General features: G+C 38.8%; 3 protein-coding genes across 3 annotated transcripts; all 3 read right to left on the bottom strand.

The window, feature by feature from the left end:
• Positions 1-1,174: 1,174 nt before the first annotated feature.
• LOC131329311 (major latex allergen Hev b 5-like) lies at positions 1,175-2,858 on the bottom strand. Its single transcript, XM_058362397.1, has 2 exons — positions 2,508-2,858; positions 1,175-2,017 (listed from the first exon to the last, which is right to left on the bottom strand). Exons 1-2 carry the CDS (start codon positions 2,520-2,522, stop codon positions 1,541-1,543), a joined length of 492 nt encoding a protein of 163 aa, XP_058218380.1. The 5' UTR covers positions 2,523-2,858; the 3' UTR covers positions 1,175-1,540.
• Positions 2,859-9,758: 6,900 nt separating this feature from the next.
• On the bottom strand, positions 9,759-11,594 carry LOC131328963 (F-box protein At3g07870-like). Its single transcript, XM_058361952.1, has 2 exons — positions 11,144-11,594; positions 9,759-10,845 (listed from the first exon to the last, which is right to left on the bottom strand). Exons 1-2 carry the CDS (start codon positions 11,454-11,456, stop codon positions 9,950-9,952), a joined length of 1,209 nt encoding a protein of 402 aa, XP_058217935.1. The 5' UTR covers positions 11,457-11,594; the 3' UTR covers positions 9,759-9,949.
• Positions 11,595-15,867: 4,273 nt separating this feature from the next.
• On the bottom strand, positions 15,868-17,311 carry LOC131328962 (F-box protein At3g07870-like). Its single transcript, XM_058361951.1, has 2 exons — positions 17,026-17,311; positions 15,868-16,910 (listed from the first exon to the last, which is right to left on the bottom strand). The coding sequence occupies exons 1-2, from the start codon at positions 17,231-17,233 to the stop codon at positions 16,015-16,017; spliced, it is 1,104 nt and encodes a 367-aa protein (XP_058217934.1). The 5' UTR covers positions 17,234-17,311; the 3' UTR covers positions 15,868-16,014.
• Positions 17,312-17,461: the final 150 nt, after the last annotated feature.

The following is a 17,461-nucleotide window of genomic DNA, read 5'->3' as shown; positions in this document are numbered from 1 at the left end:
CTTCCTCATAGTCGTCAAGAGCATGGATCATTTCCCTTAATTCTTCCTCTTGCATGTCAGCAAATCTTTTCAAATTATAGTTCCTCCCACCTTGTATTTCAATGCCCAACTTTGAACCAATATCTAACATCTTGCGAGCTTCCTTAAAGAACAAAGAGGAATAAGGGTCCTTCTTCTTTCTATGATTCACTTTATCGAACTTAGCCTCAATCTCCACGAGATGTTTCTTTTTTTGTTTTAATTTTTCTCTCCTCACTCCTCACTCCTCTTCTCAGCTTCAAGATGGCATCAGAAGACGATCTCCTCTCATCTCTTTTTTGGCGATAGTCCTCGAAAGATTGAGTGGTACAACCCCAACTACCTTCTTTTTGGTTCAAGTCGACTATTAAGTTTAATCCCTCCACTTGTGACACTTTTAGAGAATTTTGAGAGTCAAAAATAACCGCCGAGTCAACAAAAGGAACCAATCCCCCCTCATTTGCTTGAGAAACTCCAAGTTGAGAATTCCTCACTAACCGGAGACGACTTCGAAAATTCAGATTCGGCCGCACATAAATTATCCCCATCAGTATTCACCCCACAAATCCTAGAATCAGCTCCACCATGCCTACCATTGTCTAAATCGCAATGGGTTCCGCTCCCTCGGAATGAGTTTAGCTCTGCCTCCGAAGAGGACCCATTAGCTTTACTCACGGAAGCCGGAGTATCCACTTCATCCTCCTTATTTTCTTCCTCTTCCTTGATTCTTCTTATGAATTCAAGGAAAAATCAAGACTTGCTCTAGGAATTTGTTTCTCCATCTCATGTGGTTGGTCGCACGGATCTTTCATCACCTTGACTTTATGCCACTTTCCTTCAACTTCTACGGTAATCCACTCATCAATTTCCTTGAAAGTGCTAGTGGCGATAAGAATCTTTGCCACAGCAAAAGATGACATCTTCAGTGCCGATTCATCAGTGCACATGAAAGAGGCCCATAATTCACCAATAGCTTTGAAAGAAGTATGAATTATGTCAGTATGTTATTTGCCTTCACTAATTTGGTTCATTCTGTTACTTTATAGACCTGAAACTGTGAATCTTGTTTACGCACTTTGGTATTTCATCACTCGATACTATTAACCAGTGAGATATGATGGAGGAACAGCAAAATATAAAGGAAAATGCGCAGCTATTTATTAAACACAATAAGATTTATTATTGAAGCTGGCATAGCCCATCTTGCATAACCAAACACATTCAACATTACACAACTAAACAGACCTACTTAGAACCAATAACCACGAGCCACGTGGCGCGGCCGTAACCAACCATCTGCAGCCCATCTAGGTCTCTATTCCAATACATGTCGCCGGCTGCGTGGCAAGTTGGCATTGGACTATCCAAGTGGGTCGTGAACATATTTCTAAGATTCCAAACCCCACACCTCCTGAGTAATAGCTTTATTGGACAAAATAAACAACAAGAAGACACCTAACATACTGTCCCCACCTCATCAACAACCTTAATTTTCACTAAAGCCACATTTTTTATAGCTTATTCATTCCTCAGTCTTCACAACTGCTGCTTCTGTGACAACTTCCGCTTCAACTTCAGCTGCTTTTTCTTCAATAGCAACTTCATCTTTTGGAGCTTCAGAGACTACTTCTGGTTCTGCTTCCGGCTCCGCGAGAGCCTCCAGCTTAGTTTCCACTTCAGCTGGTTCTGGGGCCACCTTTGGAGAAACCTCTTCTTTTTCCTCTACAACAGCCTCTTCGACAACCACCTCAGCCTCTTCCACCACCACTTCCTCGGTCTCGACCTCAACTACCGGAGTAGCTTCCGGCTCTGGAACTGCGGGTTCCTCTGGTGCTGCAGCCGCCTCTGCTTCCTTCTGCTCTTCCGCTGGTGGCTCTGCTGCCACGGTTGCTGGCGCGGTCACTACCTCTTCGGTGATTGTTTCTTTGGTGGTGGTTTCTTCAGCCTTGATTGTTTCCATTTTAGCTTCCTCTGGGAGTGCTGATGTAGCTGACACAACCTGCACCATTCCATAATCAAATAACAACCACTAACCATAAGCTAATTAATCGTTTTGCATGATAATGTCTTCGAATTCATGAAGTTTCAGATTCCCATAAACTCGTGCATTCGAAAGTACACTGAAATAGACTAATACAGAGTTTCAAGGATAGATGATCCCAAAAGAGCTAGATCCACGTAGAGGTGTTTTAATCATATAACATGGCTATTGATTTCAGTTTCTTGTTTGATGTTGCATTTCTTTCTTAAGTTATCCCATCAATCGCACCAATAATCCTTGGAAATAAACGTAAACAAGATATGTGGAATCCATTTGTGTTAAAAGAGAAGTTTCAGTTGCGTAGAGAGATCAAAATCATCAATGGAAATGATGTTATTGAGTGAAAATGAATCATAGAAAACACTGATATCTCTAAGAAGATCTAGAACAGATCAGCTGAATCAATCAAAAAAAAACATGCCAGTAAATTAGTTGGGATTTCAGGTACCTCAACAGTGGCCATTGACACCCAAGGGGAATTGTAGTTGAAGCGAAAAAAGAAAAGAGATTACTTAAGTAAAACAAAGAGATAACAAAGGAAGTGGAGGAAGAAAGGAATGGAGCTTGGGATGAAGAGAGATGATCACTAGAGAGATTTATATAGCGGTGGAGAGGCCTCAAGTTGGTGAGACAGAGAGCGAGAGAGGAGGGAAAAAAGAGGAGGAGAGAGAGAGTAATGGGGGTGTGGGGGCACATGATGGATCGTTGGAATTTGATGTCTCGTCTCACTGGATACAATGAAATTAGCATGTTTACTAACAGTGTGAAATAGTGGGTGGCAGATAAGATTTCTTTCGTTAGCATGTTTACTTTTTTGCGATCTTGCAAAATAATGGAGTGCCATTTTTCGTATTGGTCATGATATTCTTTTGGTTTTGTGTGCTTCCGTGCTTTGTGCAGTCGGGAGTTGAGGTGACCCGGTGAAAAAAATTCAGCAAATCACTGATCATTTACCCATGTTCTAAACTTATAGGTATTATATGATTCATTTTTTTTTTATATGATTTAGGAGTTTGGGCCAGTTTAAGCGCACTTTGAAAAAACTCGAAGGTCAATTCTAGTGTCCTCTTGCGGGCACCCCAATTAAAGCCAAAAGCAAAGCCACTATATGGATTGACCCTAAAAAAGAGTGGATAGATCCTGAAAAGTTTCATAACTTCAGACTTTAGGAGAGAGCAAAATTCGAAGTTTCATGCCTTGAGACCATTATGTCAACCCCTTTGGGTTCTCTGTAATATGATTCGTACTTACCCAAAACAAATAATCCCTCCGTCTCCTGAATTGTTTGTCCAATCTCGGGTTTTCAACTTATTAAAGAAACCAAATCTAATCCATTGATTTGAAAGTTTACATAATTTGAGCCATTAATTTTTAAAATGGACGATCAATTTGGGATATGTGTAAGTCAAAAAAGGGACAAACAAATCGGGACGGATAAAAATCCCTTTGCCCTCAAATAAGAGTTCATTATTCGATTTTGGGTTGTCTCTAATAAGTGTTAATATTGAAAAGTTAATGGATAAAAATTCGTACAATTATTATTTTGTTTATTTTGAAAAATTAATGGGTAAAAGTGGAAGATAATTTTTGATAGTAAAAAAAAAGTTGATGTGAAAAGTGTAATGATGACGTCTTTTTAATAAATTAAAATTATGAAATTGGACACGGGACGGAAAGAGTACTGCGGGATCATCCCCCGTTCAACCTGTTTTCTTTTTCTTCTTCTTTTTTTTTTCCTTTTTTTTGATATGATCCCCAGTTCAACCTAGCTACACGCCTGCACCCACAAACAAACGTGGCCGTACAAATAAGCTCTTGGATGGTTGATTTGTTAAATGAATTCCCTAAAAAAAGCTATCAAAAGTCACATTGTACAACATATATATATCAGGAAAAAGGTGATGCATTATTGCATAAACTGGCTTTTTATGGTTTCTTTTAATCGTCTGGATCTAGAAAAGTCACATTCATGATGCTGAATTGGGTGTCATTGTTTAAACATAATACTCCTATTAGAGAGAATTTTCAAAAGTTCCGGCATACGTCAATTCAGAATTCCGTAAGTAATCATCTCTCTCGTGTTAAGTTTTCTCAATTACGATTATACTCTTGATTTTTAAAGTGGGTTGGCAATTTGGTAGTATGAAGTTATTTATTACTCACATGAACATGGGTGAATATCGCCCTCATTCTTGACTACTTAACAAATCATTTAGTAGTTCATTCTGAACGCAGTGAACTCTATAGCTTTAGCCAAATACTCACTTATTTGTGCAAAATATAACCTTTTTTTTTTTTTTTTTTTTTGCTTTTTTAAGCCATTGCATATTGAAAAGTGAAGGGAACGTAAACAAGAATATGTATTTCTACTCATCTCGTTGTTTGTTGGTGATATTGTCAATTGGTGGTATTTCAAACAAATATCGACAAAATACGGATTACAAGTTGGAAACAAATGCTATATTATCTTATCCCTATGATCAATAACAAAAGTGATAAGAGAAAAGGCTGGTAGGCTCCGTAAAATGTTTTTAGGTAAAATATTTTACTCATTTTTCGCCGTTTGGCAAGAAAAAAGAGGAAAATATTTTCAGGGTAAAATATTTTGCACCAAAGTTATTTTTTGCCGTAAGATATTTTTGTTTTCCACTCCACCCAACTATTGTCCCTTCCCACTTTTCCAAAATACGTATCCCATACGAATCTGGTATTTTATTGTTGGTTGGAGTTGTAGAGAGGGAATTATGACATGGATTACAGAAAAAATCGAAACGTCTGTTGGACCCAAAGTCCAAATTAGGGAATAGAAAATTGACGAGTATAATAGGCAAAAATATTTTTCATGTACCAATCAAATACTGAAAAATAAAATTTTAAAATTTGTTTTTTGGAAAAATATTTTACATGAAAAATATTTTACTTTGTAAAACATTTTATATTGAAACAAACGGAGCCGTAATGTGGATTTTAACCAATTAATTTTGAATTTGGTTAATGCTTGATAAAGTAAAAAAAATAAAAATAAAAATAATAATAATAATTGGTTCATGTCCAATTAATTTAAGGCACTGTGGTAGGAAAATGGCTTGCTGAGATGGAAAATGATTGGCCGGTGTAAAGTGTAGGAGGCCTACTTCAACCAGGGTATGATAAGATTCCTTTGAAATACAAAATGCTGAGGTGGCATTCTAATTGGTTTTTGTCACGTAGGATCGATACAACCTGTCTCCGTCTAGCTAGTTGATTCAACTAAGCTACTACCATACACATTTACAGTACACATAATTATACAAACTCTCGCACATCAAACATGAGATCCACACACACACACATTGGATGTGTTGGCTTCTTGTTTGATGTGAGAGAGTTTGTGTAATTATGTGTATAAATGTGCGTGGTTAGAGAATTATTGCTGACAGATTAGAGAAAGAGTACCATGAGTTTCACCTTGTGTGACTTTTTATGGATTTTTCATTTTTCACACTTCACTCAAGCGTGCATGTGAGATGGTCTAATTAGCAAGATGCAAGCTAGGATGTATCAATAAGTCTACTGAGCACGAAATCATCTCTGCTTCAAAACACGATGCTGACGTGGATTGGGTCCTATGTTAGCTTTAAGCCAAAAAAAGACAGAGAGATCTGGAGTGGAGCACGAGAAGAGGAGAGAGCCCATGTTAGCTTTAAGCCAAAAAAAGACAAAGAGATCTGGAGTGGAGAGAGAGAGAGAGAGAGAGAGAGAGAGAGAGAGAGAGAGAGAGAGAGAGAGGAGGAGGAGGAGGAGGAGGAGGAGGAGGAGGTTGTTGACGAACTCATCGCGGGGAGGATAGGATATCTGATTTCTCTTTCGCTTTGGATCGATATGAATTAATTAAGGAGGTCTAATACTGAGTATTAATGCTGTTATATTGCTACGTATTATTTTCGTAAATTTGAAACTCACTCACAAAATTTATTGAGCCACCTAGTCTTGGATCGTAATACTTTACGGTCATATATATTCAATTCGAATTTGTGAATGATGAAGATAGAAAAATGTATTCATGCATTTACAAACTCGTTAAGCCGCCCAATTTCAGATAGAAAAGGGGTTCAATAGTTTCAATTAGTTTGAACTTTTGGAGCATCTCCGATTGTTTGAGAGTTAAATGTCAGAGTTATTTTCGCATTTTAGTCGAAGCCAAAGTTTATAAAATGCTCTTATATTGTCACTACTAAGAAAAATGCATGCTAACCTCCTCCCTTAGGATGAAGGATGTACAGGTACAAAGTATATTGATAATCATGAAGAATGTATTGATATTTAGTATCAGAATTTACCTAAAATTATTTGTATTTTATCATCTTTCTAGTGACCAGTCAGCGAAACCTTGCTACTAATAACATTGTTTCAAAGGGACTAATGCCCAATGGGCCCCGTTAAAAAAAAAAAAAAAGAAAGTGACTTTTTTTTATAGTAATAAAAAGGGTGAGATGGGGTGACCAATGTAGCAACTCCGCTTGGGCATGATCATAGGGGCTCTCTACCCGCCAATGGAATGTTCGGTTCGAGCTATAATTACCGTCCGGGAGGACGGACCATCACCACTGTACTATTTTAGTGCACAACTGATGAAAACTCCCCCCTTTGATCCGCAGACAACGCCTGCGTTAAGGGAGGTAATGAGCTCACCAACTCGGCTACCACGTCGGTTGTAAAAAAAAGTGACTAATGGGCCAAACTCTCTCATTAGTACAGTCAAATAGTCTTGGTCGATGATCTTCCGCAAGCTCCTACACTTCAAAACCCCAGAATGACCCCTTTCCCGTGGCCAACAAAATAGGTTTAGAGGTGTCATATGGGACGTGCAGTAGCGGCCTTGTCTATTAGCTTGATTTAATTATTTCATGTCGTGTCTAGTATGACTCGTCTATTATTGTGCCTATCATATTAAAATAAACTCGACTAACTCTGATCTATGGACACATCACAAGTCGTGCATGCATGTAGTGCTTATCTCGTGTATGTGTCGTTTCATATACGTGTCTACATGATCCTTGTAAAGGTAAAAGTAAATAGGAGTATAACTAAAATAGCACTAACCGTATAAAATACCTACTCTTTCGATCATTTATTGTTATATATTGTTTTGCATTTCTATTTAATTATCGTTTTCAGAAGTCACTTGTGATGATAAGAAGTAAAACAATCCACGGCAAACAACTCCCCTAGTCTACTTCTTCTTGAAAGCGAAATTCTCTCTTCCTTTTTACTCGAATTTAATTGGTCGATTTCACTTAGACAGAGATAGAAATGGTACATTTGTGGTCATGGTGTTTTTGTCCTAGTGTCGTGCGTCTCAAAATGACCGGCATATACAAACCGCTAAATTGTTTCCAATCATACTATGCAAGCTTAGATTCATTTCGTGATGCCACTGATACGCTCGTGATAAAAATATGTTAAGTGCTTCAACGCTCTCGTATCCTTCACTTAGTGTACGGGCCTCACAAGATCGTGTGACGGAATTCAAAACTGACCTCTTCACTTTTGCCAAGGATGTAATCGCGAGGTTCTAGGACAATGGAGTAGTAGTAGTTTTCTTGTAGTAGATCCCCGAATTGCACTAGTTTTCTTGAAGTAGATCCCAATGTTTACTGGTACTAGTAGTAGGAGTAGTAACTGCAAACTCCGTACGCTGGTTGCCACAACAGCAAAGGAAAGCAAAAGCACATGGATTCCTCGGGAATTGTGGTGATTCAAAACAGCAAGATCTGGATCAGCAAGAAAAAGGGCTTTAAACGTGCCGTTTGATTTCATTTCATCCTTTTTGTTTTGTTTTAGGAGAAAAACTTCTTTGTGAGCAATCCGTAAACTTTGGTTCAACCGCACGCGTTCAAAAGTATTATGGGCGATTTAAATTTTAAAAAAAAAACTATTCGCCAAAATGGTTAAACTCTTGTAGTGAATAGTTTTTCTAAAAATCTGTACTGTCAATTATCGAAACGGACGACAAAAATTACACGAAACCGTGCATAACTTGTTCATGACTCTGCCCTGAATAAATTTCTCTATTGTTGGTAGGTAAAAAATAGTTTGGGGAAAACAATGAGCTCAAAAGGTAGTGGAAAGTGAGAGTGACAGGAGAGGTTAGATGGTGGGTTGGCTGTGGGCTTGGGCGGTGGGGGGTGGGGCCCGATTTATTGACTATTAAAAGAACAATAAGAGACTTATGTAGCATGATGCCAGCCTATGCTTGGGCAAGAAGATGGGTGTGCCACGTAGGAATCAGTCATCCACACATGGGATTGATGTGGACTGAAACTTAGTAACATGAAACTAGCACAACACTGTCCATTTTAGGACTAAAGAAGATTGTCTAGTATTGATCCAAGAAAAAGATTGTTTATGTAAATACTTATTCTAAGGTACAGAGGTGCTAATATTAAGTTATTATTAGCCACCAGGGGTAGCTCAAGTGATGATCAGAATAAGCTATAAATCGAGACATTTTGAGTTTTAAATTTTGAAATCTCTTAAGGTCAGGCCGCGCAAGAGAGAAATCTCTTGTGAATCTTCTAATACCTTTGTGGATGACCTCCTGTCTTTGACAGGATCAGGGAAGAAAATAATCATGTTGTGCGTAAGTTGACTCAGACACCCTTGATCGTCGTATCGGGAAAAAAAAATGAGAAAGAAGTGTGCTAGTATAGGCTTGTATCATCCAAAGATGAGGGTACTACTCTTCAAAATGTTAAGATCGACTCATCTTTAACAATTCTATTCCAGACAAATCAGAGATTGGGGATTTAGTGAAACAGAAATGATTCGTGCACAGCAAGCTGTGCACAGCAGCCTTTTCTCCCGCCTCGGGTCGCACAAAGATGATCGGAGCCGCTCATTTTGTTCAAAATATATCGTTTAAGGTCTCTGTAAAAAATGAGCTTCGTTCGATATCGTTTGAGGCGTTAACAAAACACCCAAAATCACTTCAGAAATGCTCATTTTTTACAGAGACCTTAAACGATATATTTTGAACAAAATGAGCGGCTCCGATCATCTTTGTGCGACCCGAGGCGGGAGAAAAGGCTGCTGTGCACAGCAGTCTGTGCACGTAGCACAGCTCTTAGTGAAAATCAGGGTTGCTCTATGGATGAAATCAAAGTGCAACATCAGAGAATATTCAGTGGAAGAAATCAGAGGAAATTTGGATGGGATAAGAGTAGTCAAAATCTGAAGCTTATGGAGGAAAGCTATACGGATGGAGAGTGCTTGAGTTTCTCATCTTCTTTTTTTTTTTTTCCTGTAATATGTTTTTGATCTCTTTTTTCATGTTTTTGCTTGTTCGCGCGGTTGGTATCTCACCAACTTTGGGTCCTTAGTGGCAAATGATCCATGTCGAGAGCTAAGGTGTCAATCTTGTTGGGATGTCAGTTTCTCCTCGTAGTGATACCGTATACTTTGGATCCTTCTAATCGTTGTAACTTGTTTCAATGATTAATAAATTTCTTTTGCCGATAAAAAAAGAAAAGAAAAAGAAAGATCAAAATCAATTTGTTTCGAGGCTATTTCTCGGCTCTCTGTTTCATTCATCAAGTGAAGAGTAGTGATATATGCAATATGTACTTTCTAAGACTAAGATACTGTACATCTCATGTTTTGTGCACATATATGCTGTCCGAAAAAAAGTACACACATTTTAGGCCATACAAGAAGATACAGATGTATTTGAAATTATCCGATTTACGTGAAGTCTGCAAAAGTAATTTGAGGTCCACATGTTTGAGGGTTCTGGATATATCTATATCTGGATGCGTGCACAATCTTTTCCAATCTTATTATTTCCAACTATTTTAGGCAAAACATGCACTTATTATGCAAATACATATATTTTTCCCGCAGCCGCAGTAGTTACATTTCTCCATCTCTTGTGAGCAGAGGCGAAACTAGAGTCGCAACGTGAGCAACTGCATCAAACCGATTTGGAAGACCACCAATGTCGATAAGCTCACTCAATGATGCCATTTGGAGATCATAACGAAGTAGGGCCCGATGATCATACACCATCAAAACTTCCCAATCTTCAAGAAAACACACAATTTCAACGTCCCTGATGTTTCGCCCAATTTGCTCTTCATTTATAGTGAAAATATGAGTCCAAGACTCTACACTGCCATAATCGTCCATGATCCATATCTCTATACGATCGGCAAATGATGTATTCAAAATCAAAAGCTTCCCTTTGAACGCTCTAAGGATAAAACTCCCGCGTCCTAATTCCAGTTGAGGACGCGGAACAACATCGAATTCTTCAGTGTCCATATCGAATGAAACAATTTCCCTAGAACCGCGGACCCAATGAAGAGCTCCATTCACAAATGCTTTGCAAACCGAGTGTCCTAAACAAAGAACAGAGGTATTGTCTTTAAATCTCCAACCGGTATCCCCAAGAGTATGCACGAATACCTTTTCGTGAAAGGGATTAAAATCGTTATGCAGGGGGAAATTTACAATCGCGAGTACTTTGTATTTGTTGGTCATTGGGACTACACCAAATCCTACGACAATATCACCAGGCCTGTCCTCCATGCTAACTGGTCGGGGAATTTTGATATGCTCTCCAGTACAAGGATTACAGATATAAATCTCGTACCTCTTCGTAGGATGCACCAAACATATCAGACCGTTGCAAGAACCCACAACTCGAAATTCTTGGAATTTCGGTTTCTCTAAGTTGACTTTATGACAAGAGTACCGATTCGGGGTTTCTTCATTGTGTACAAAGTACAATGTGTTGAGATTGTTACCTGCAAAGAATATGAAAAGGAGAGAAACCGTATCATATTTCTTGATTTACCTGGTTACAAAGGGGATTCTATTCATAGACTTGTTTGTATACTGGAGTATGAACTAATAAGAGAAAAATTACAAAGTTAAAATGGGTACGTATTCTATTTATCAATCGCGTATTGGGTTCTGAGGGATGTTTTTTGGGTGATGAGTGGAGCAATATAGATAGAGAAAATTTTATTGGAGACCGTGTGCATACGTTTTGAGACAAAAAAACGAATGGATTCTTGAATGTGAAGTTTGTCCAACATTTACCTTTGTCTCTGCATATGGTATCAGTGAGGATGAGATTGGGATTCCTTTGAGATGAAAACTGCAGGTGCTTGTGAACAAAGGCAGGGTTGTGGGGTAAATCGCGCATAGCCCGGCACAAACTCCTACATCTGAGAAAAGATTTGACAGGTAATCTAGCAACTATCTCGTTGGTTATATCTTCCGAAAAGGGATCCGTAATTTCTTCGGGAGAGGGTTCCATAATTGGGTAGATAGCGTTACTTCTAGCAACTATTTCATTGGTAATTATATCTTCTAAAAAGGGATCCGAAATTTCTTCGGGAGAGGGTTCCATAATTGGGTAGATATTACAGTTACTTCAATTTTGGAATGTAGAAGGATTACGCAAAGTGCGATGGATTTGATATGTAGGTGAAGTTAGAAAACACCTTTCCATAAGGACAAAGCAGCTGGTAGAAAACACCTATCTATTGCATAATCCTTGTTCATTTACTCAAAACACGCAACGCAGAAAATAAATGGGCAATCGCCAAATTGCCTATTTCATTCAGTAAAGTATAGTTTTGTGAGATTCCCTTTATCCAAGTGATTACATATCAATTAATAATTGCGATGGAGTGCGAATGTAGTAAAAGAAAATTACTACAGACAAAATGGCCTCATCATGTGACCAATTTTAACTTCAACGTCAATTCTTGTACTATCATGTACTACTAGGCAACCATCTCATTCGAATGCTCAATTCTTCACCGGTTGATTTTTTTTACTTGAAGCTTACTTGTTTGCCGATCTATGCCCTTTTTTTGCTCTCAAAGCCAAACACATACTTGTAAGTATAAAATGTTATAGAGGAACACAATAGATATAATAAACATGACTAACTAAAAAACCAACTTTAAAGCAATGCAATTCACAATGCGGAATTATATTACGCATATGTAGACAAGTAAAGAAACTGATACTAGAATCGACATTGAAGTTAAATTGGTCACATGATGAGGCCATCGTTGTCCATCGTTGGACCAATCGAAAGCCATTGTCTAAATGTTCAACTGTACGTAACTCCTTCGAAACTTTGAAATCTATCAAGGATCGATGCTACTTGAACAAAACTGTAGAAACGAACTCACCCCTACAGGAGATACTTTTATAATGGGTGCATAAGAGATCATAGTGAGTGCAAAAAACCCTATGTACGCTATTAAAAGCATTGTTTGTACTAGAGATGACACTTCCTTGGAACAAAGCTAACAATTACCCACTCCAGAGTAATTCCAACAAGCACATTAACATGAGCCAATTGACACCATTAAGCGGATAAAAAAGAAGAAGAGTTAATTAACACCATTAATTTTTCTTTTCTATAATGTGCATTTTTTTCATGGCAAAATCCAACAAACAATCCCTTTTGCTCATAGAAAATATGCCCCCCTTGCTTGCACAGTTGCACGCCCGCACCCCCTCACCGAATGCCTATTCGAGAACATTAGAGACCAATGCCGATTTAATCCCGGACTCTACCGCACCTACTCCATTGATCAAGTAGGCCATCCGGCCCCTTACTCCATCGAGAGCCTCCATGCCGTGGGCGTTACCCATCCACCTGCATCCTTGCTACATTGAGAGTCACTCAGGATTTTTTCGCTCCATCGAAAGTCTGCAAGCCCACCAAACCCGTGTGAGCCTGCCCAAAAGATCGTCAACCGTTGGCTCTGATATCACTTTTGGGATTTTCTACATCCCACCCGCAACAGAAGCATAACGTTAAACATGCACAAAGAGAACACACAAAATTTACATGGTTCGGCTCAATTCCTTCTCCATGGGAGAGTAGATGTGAGGGAAAATACTAAAATAGAGATGTGGGGGTTGAAAAACATTGTGTGAGCCATGGAGGGAGCTCGAAGAGGATCTTTCATCTCACATTATAATCTCATATTTTCATATAGTGAACTCTCTCTCTCTCTCTCTCTCTCTCTCTCTCTCTCTCTCTCTCTCTCTCTCTCTCTCTCTCTCTCTCTCTCTCTTCCGTGGAGGATGCATTGAGGGGCCGAACCACATAAATTTTGTGTGTTCTTTATGTGCGTGTTTAAATTCTGTATGCTTCCGTTGAGCGTTGAGGGAGTGATGTAGAAAAATCCCAACAAGGGGATCCGTAATTTCTTCGAGGGATGGTTCGATAATTGGGTAGAGTTACTTCAATTTTGGAATATAGAAGGATTGGCCTCGTTTTGCTAAGGTTCTTATTTTTTAGGTACTTATTTTTTATTTTACAAGACAAGTCATTCTTTAACAATACATTATCTTTAATTCAAAAAATAAGTATTTATTTGAAAAATAACAACTTATTTTAATTAGTGGAACACAAAGCAAAGTGTGATGGATTTAGTATGCAGGTGAAGTTAGAAAACTCCTATCATAAAGAAGAAGAAGTTGTTAAGAAAACACCTGTCTATTGCATAATCTATGTTCATTTACTTAAACACGCTACACAGAAAATAATGGGCAATCGATCGCCAAGATAATTATTTTATTCAATGAGGTAAAGTAGGATAACAGTTTTGTGAGATGCTTATCCAAAAAAAATTAAAAAACAGTTTTGTGAGATTCCCTTTTTCCAAGTGATTAAACATGTCAATTAATAATTGTGATGGAGTCGGGATGTGGTAAAAGAAAATTACTATGGTGTTACTGTTAGCCCCATAAGTACGTACATGCGGGGTGCTACACAAATAATTGAGCTAATTTTTAGGACAATTCAAAAAATTATTTTGCATAAATGAAAATTTCAGATAATTTCTGTGCGATCCATACCTCGAAATTGCGCAGTCACACACACCCATCAGCACGCTGGACTCGGGAATCTTATAGGGCGGAGTTATTTACAGGGGTTGTAGTGCAGCACACAGTTGTTGATCTCATTAATCAACGATCCATATCAAAAATCAATTATGACCAGTATTAAATTATTTTTACCGGTTATAATTAAAAATTATATCTCAATGATTTATTGTCAAGATCGATAACCAATGTGCGCCCAACAGAATGCCTTACAGGACTTTGCACTACAGAATTTCCCAGTCCTCAACATGCTGTGGGGTAAAAATTCGTTCACAACAAATACCAATTGTTTGTTTTCTTAAGTCAAGCTCGGAAATCTTTAGTTGGATCACTACCACGCGGGGGCGGGATTCTAAACCCATGTTAGTCAGAGGACAACATATAAGATTATACACAGCCACTTTCATTTGAAGATTTTCACAATCTTGTATAGTCAGATAGGCAAAGGCATGCTGCCGAGCATCTTTCTGTCAAGCGGTGTACAGCGATTGATCCGGCTATTCATCTCGGCACAGATGATTCGGATCAAATCGGAGAGTTTACAAATCGCATACAAATTTAAATCGTCCATCATTCAATTAAGATCTGAACCGACGATTACTGAGATGAGCAGCTGAATCGCACCTCTAAGAGATGTTGCAAGTATCTCCCATTCCCCAAAAAAGAGGCTAAGGCCCCGTTCCGGTACTCAAAAAAAGCCCTTATTTTTTAAGAAAGCAATTTCAAGTTAAAAAATGAGGGGCTTATTGAAATCTAAAAATATGCACTATGGATCTTGTTTGAAAGATCTCATTGAGATCTTTTATACGATGCAAAAAAAATTAAAAAATAATTTTTCATTTACATTATTTTTGAATTTGAAAATGTGAAATAAGCTGCTTATTTTTTAAGAAGGTTTCTGAAACGAGGCCTAAGTACGTTGAGATGGCCCATTGAGGTGACTCATAGAGGAGACCACATGGAGGACATTTACTAGCAGCCACGTATGATATTTGTGGATGTGGATTGACTTGATGTGGTGGTTTAAGAAACAATAAACCATAAAATAACGACTAGATCGAGACAGTTGGGAAGGCCCAAAATTTGTATGGTCTATTGGGCCAATACAGTGAGTTGTTTGGGCCGTGACAAACTGGGCCAAGATTTTTGAGTCCACCCCCTAGAACAGCGAGCGGATGTGTGTGCGTTAAGCTGAACTGGCGTGCACTAGGGTCAACCCATCCGCACCACCTGACCTAGTCAACGCCACCTGAATGCCAGAGCGGCACTGCTCAACCATGTGGCAAAAAAAAAAATTGAAATGGGAGGGGCTGTAGTGCGTTCGATCTGGCTGTCCATCTCGGCATGAATAACTCGAATTTAATCCGAGCTCCTACAAATTCTAACCGTTCATCGTTCGGATGAAAATCCGAGCCATCCATTGCCGAGATGGACGACCGGATTGGTGTGTGGTGCATTAGTGTACCCCCGGGTCCAAAAAAATTGACATGGCGGGATTCCAATGTGGTTGCGGGATGGCGTCATGAGCATGCGTGGTAATGAGGCGACAAACTGGACTTGAGGTGCTCATAGACCAAGTCACTCTACATGTAAACTACATATAAAACCCTAGCGCACTCTCTCTTTTTTGTTACGAGATCGATTCTCAGCTCTCTCTTGCTCTGACCTAGTTTGTTAGGTTTTTGGTGCAGATTCATTCTAAATTGATAGGTCCAATTTGGTTTAAAATTCAATTTAATTAGTGCCCCAACTTTTTACAACCAAGCACATTAATACGCTAACATTCATGTGGAGGCACCACCCATGAAGGTGAGTGTGTGAAATTTTTTTACGATTGTGAGTGGTTGTAGAAGTTGTATTTACTTTTTCCGGATGGATAACTCTAGACTGAATGAATCCATGCTTTAAAGGAATGAGTAAATCCGAATTTCTATTTACTCTTTGCTATATATAGTATCTAATTTATCCATTGCTGTATTCGAAATCCTGGAGAAAATATTTTGCAAAATACATTTATTCACGACTCAACATCAGTTGTTACTTCCATGAAGTTACATTTCTCTATCTCTTCTGAGCAGAGGAGAAACAAGAGTCCCCACGTGAGCAACTGCATCAAACCGGTTTGGAAGACCATCAATGCCGCTGAGCTCACTCACAGATGCCGTCCGGAGGTTGTAGCGAAGTAGGGCCCGATGATCGTACACCATCAAAACTTTCCAATCTTCAAGAAAACACACGATTTCAACATTCCTGATGTTTCGCCCGATTTGCTGTTCATTTATGGTGAAAATATGAGTCCAAGACTCTACGACGCGATAATCGTTCATGACCCACATCTCTATACGATCGGCAAAGGATGTATTCAAAATCAAAAGCTTCCCTTTGAACGCTCTCAAAGAAAAACTCCCGCTTCCTAATTCCAGTTGAGGACGCAGAATGATATCGAGTTCTTCGGTGGCCATATCAAATGAAACAATTTGCCTAGCATTGCTTACCCAATGAAGAGCTCCATTCACAAATGCTTTGCAAGCCGATTGTCCTAATCTCAGAACAGAGGTATTGTCTTTAAATCTCCAAGTGGTATCCCCAAGAGTATACACGAAAACCTTTTGTCGCAGCGGAATAAAATCGCTAGGTTCTGGGAAATCTATAATTGCAAGTACTTTGTATTTGTTGGTCATTGGGATAACACCAAATCCTACGACAATATCACCAGGTATGTCTTCCATGCTAACTGGTGGGGGAATCTTGATATGCTCTCCAGTACAAGGATTACAGATACAAATCTCGTACCTCTTCGTGGGATGCACCAAACAGATCAGACCGTTGCACGAACCCATTACTCGAAATTCTTGGAATTCTGCTATTTCTAAGTTGACTTTATGACAAGAGTACTGATCTGGGGCTTCTTCGTCTTGTACAAAGTACAATGAGTTGCGAATATTACCTGTAAGGAACACGAAACTTGAGCGAGTATAAGAGAAGATTCACGAAGTCAAAATATGTGTGCTTATGATTGTGAGAGATATATTGTGTTGAAAGCCATGTGTAAAGACATTTACCTTCACCTCCGCATATGGTATCAGTGAGGATGAGATTGGGATTCCTTTGAGTGGAAAACTTCATGTGCTCATCAACAAAGGTAGGATTGCATGTTAAATCGCGTATGAAATCGCGTGTGACCCTGCTCCAACGCTTGGCTCTGAGAACAGATTTGACGGGTAATTTTGAAAGTATTTTGCTGGATATCTCTTCTGGAAAGGGATTCATAATTTGATAGGATTATTGCAATTCTGGAGTAGTGCAGAAGTAGGATGCGAAGAGGAATTTACTTATGCAGGTTGAGTCTAGGAATGAAAGGAACACAATTTTAAAAGGTTCCTGTAAGAATGCTAAAGACGCAATTGCCAAAATGACTATTTGATTCAAATTGGATTTATTGTGGTAGTCATTTTTTAGTAATACAAAGTAGGGAAAATCACCGGGCAGAGGCGTGGA

This window comes from Rhododendron vialii, chromosome 6a, assembly GCF_030253575.1.
Source record: "Rhododendron vialii isolate Sample 1 chromosome 6a, ASM3025357v1".
NCBI classification, from domain to species: domain Eukaryota; kingdom Viridiplantae; phylum Streptophyta; class Magnoliopsida; order Ericales; family Ericaceae; genus Rhododendron; species Rhododendron vialii.
Note: the sequence above shows the minus strand (reverse complement) of the source record. Positions and strands in the feature narration are given on the sequence as shown.

Bases quoted from the DNA above. Each gene is read 5' to 3' on its own strand.
- LOC131328963 (XM_058361952.1), bottom strand. From the start codon at position 11,456: ATGGAACCCTCTCCCGAAGAAATTTCGGATCCCTTTTTAGAAGATATA. The intron at 10,846-11,143 runs GTAAATGTTGGA...TATTCTTTGCAG, and splicing joins TACCATATGCAGAGACAAAG to GTAACAATCTCAACACATTG.
- LOC131328962 (XM_058361951.1), bottom strand. From the start codon at position 17,233: ATGAATCCCTTTCCAGAAGAGATATCCAGCAAAATACTTTCAAAATTA. The intron at 16,911-17,025 runs GTAAATGTCTTT...TGTTCCTTACAG, and splicing joins TACCATATGCGGAGGTGAAG to GTAATATTCGCAACTCATTG.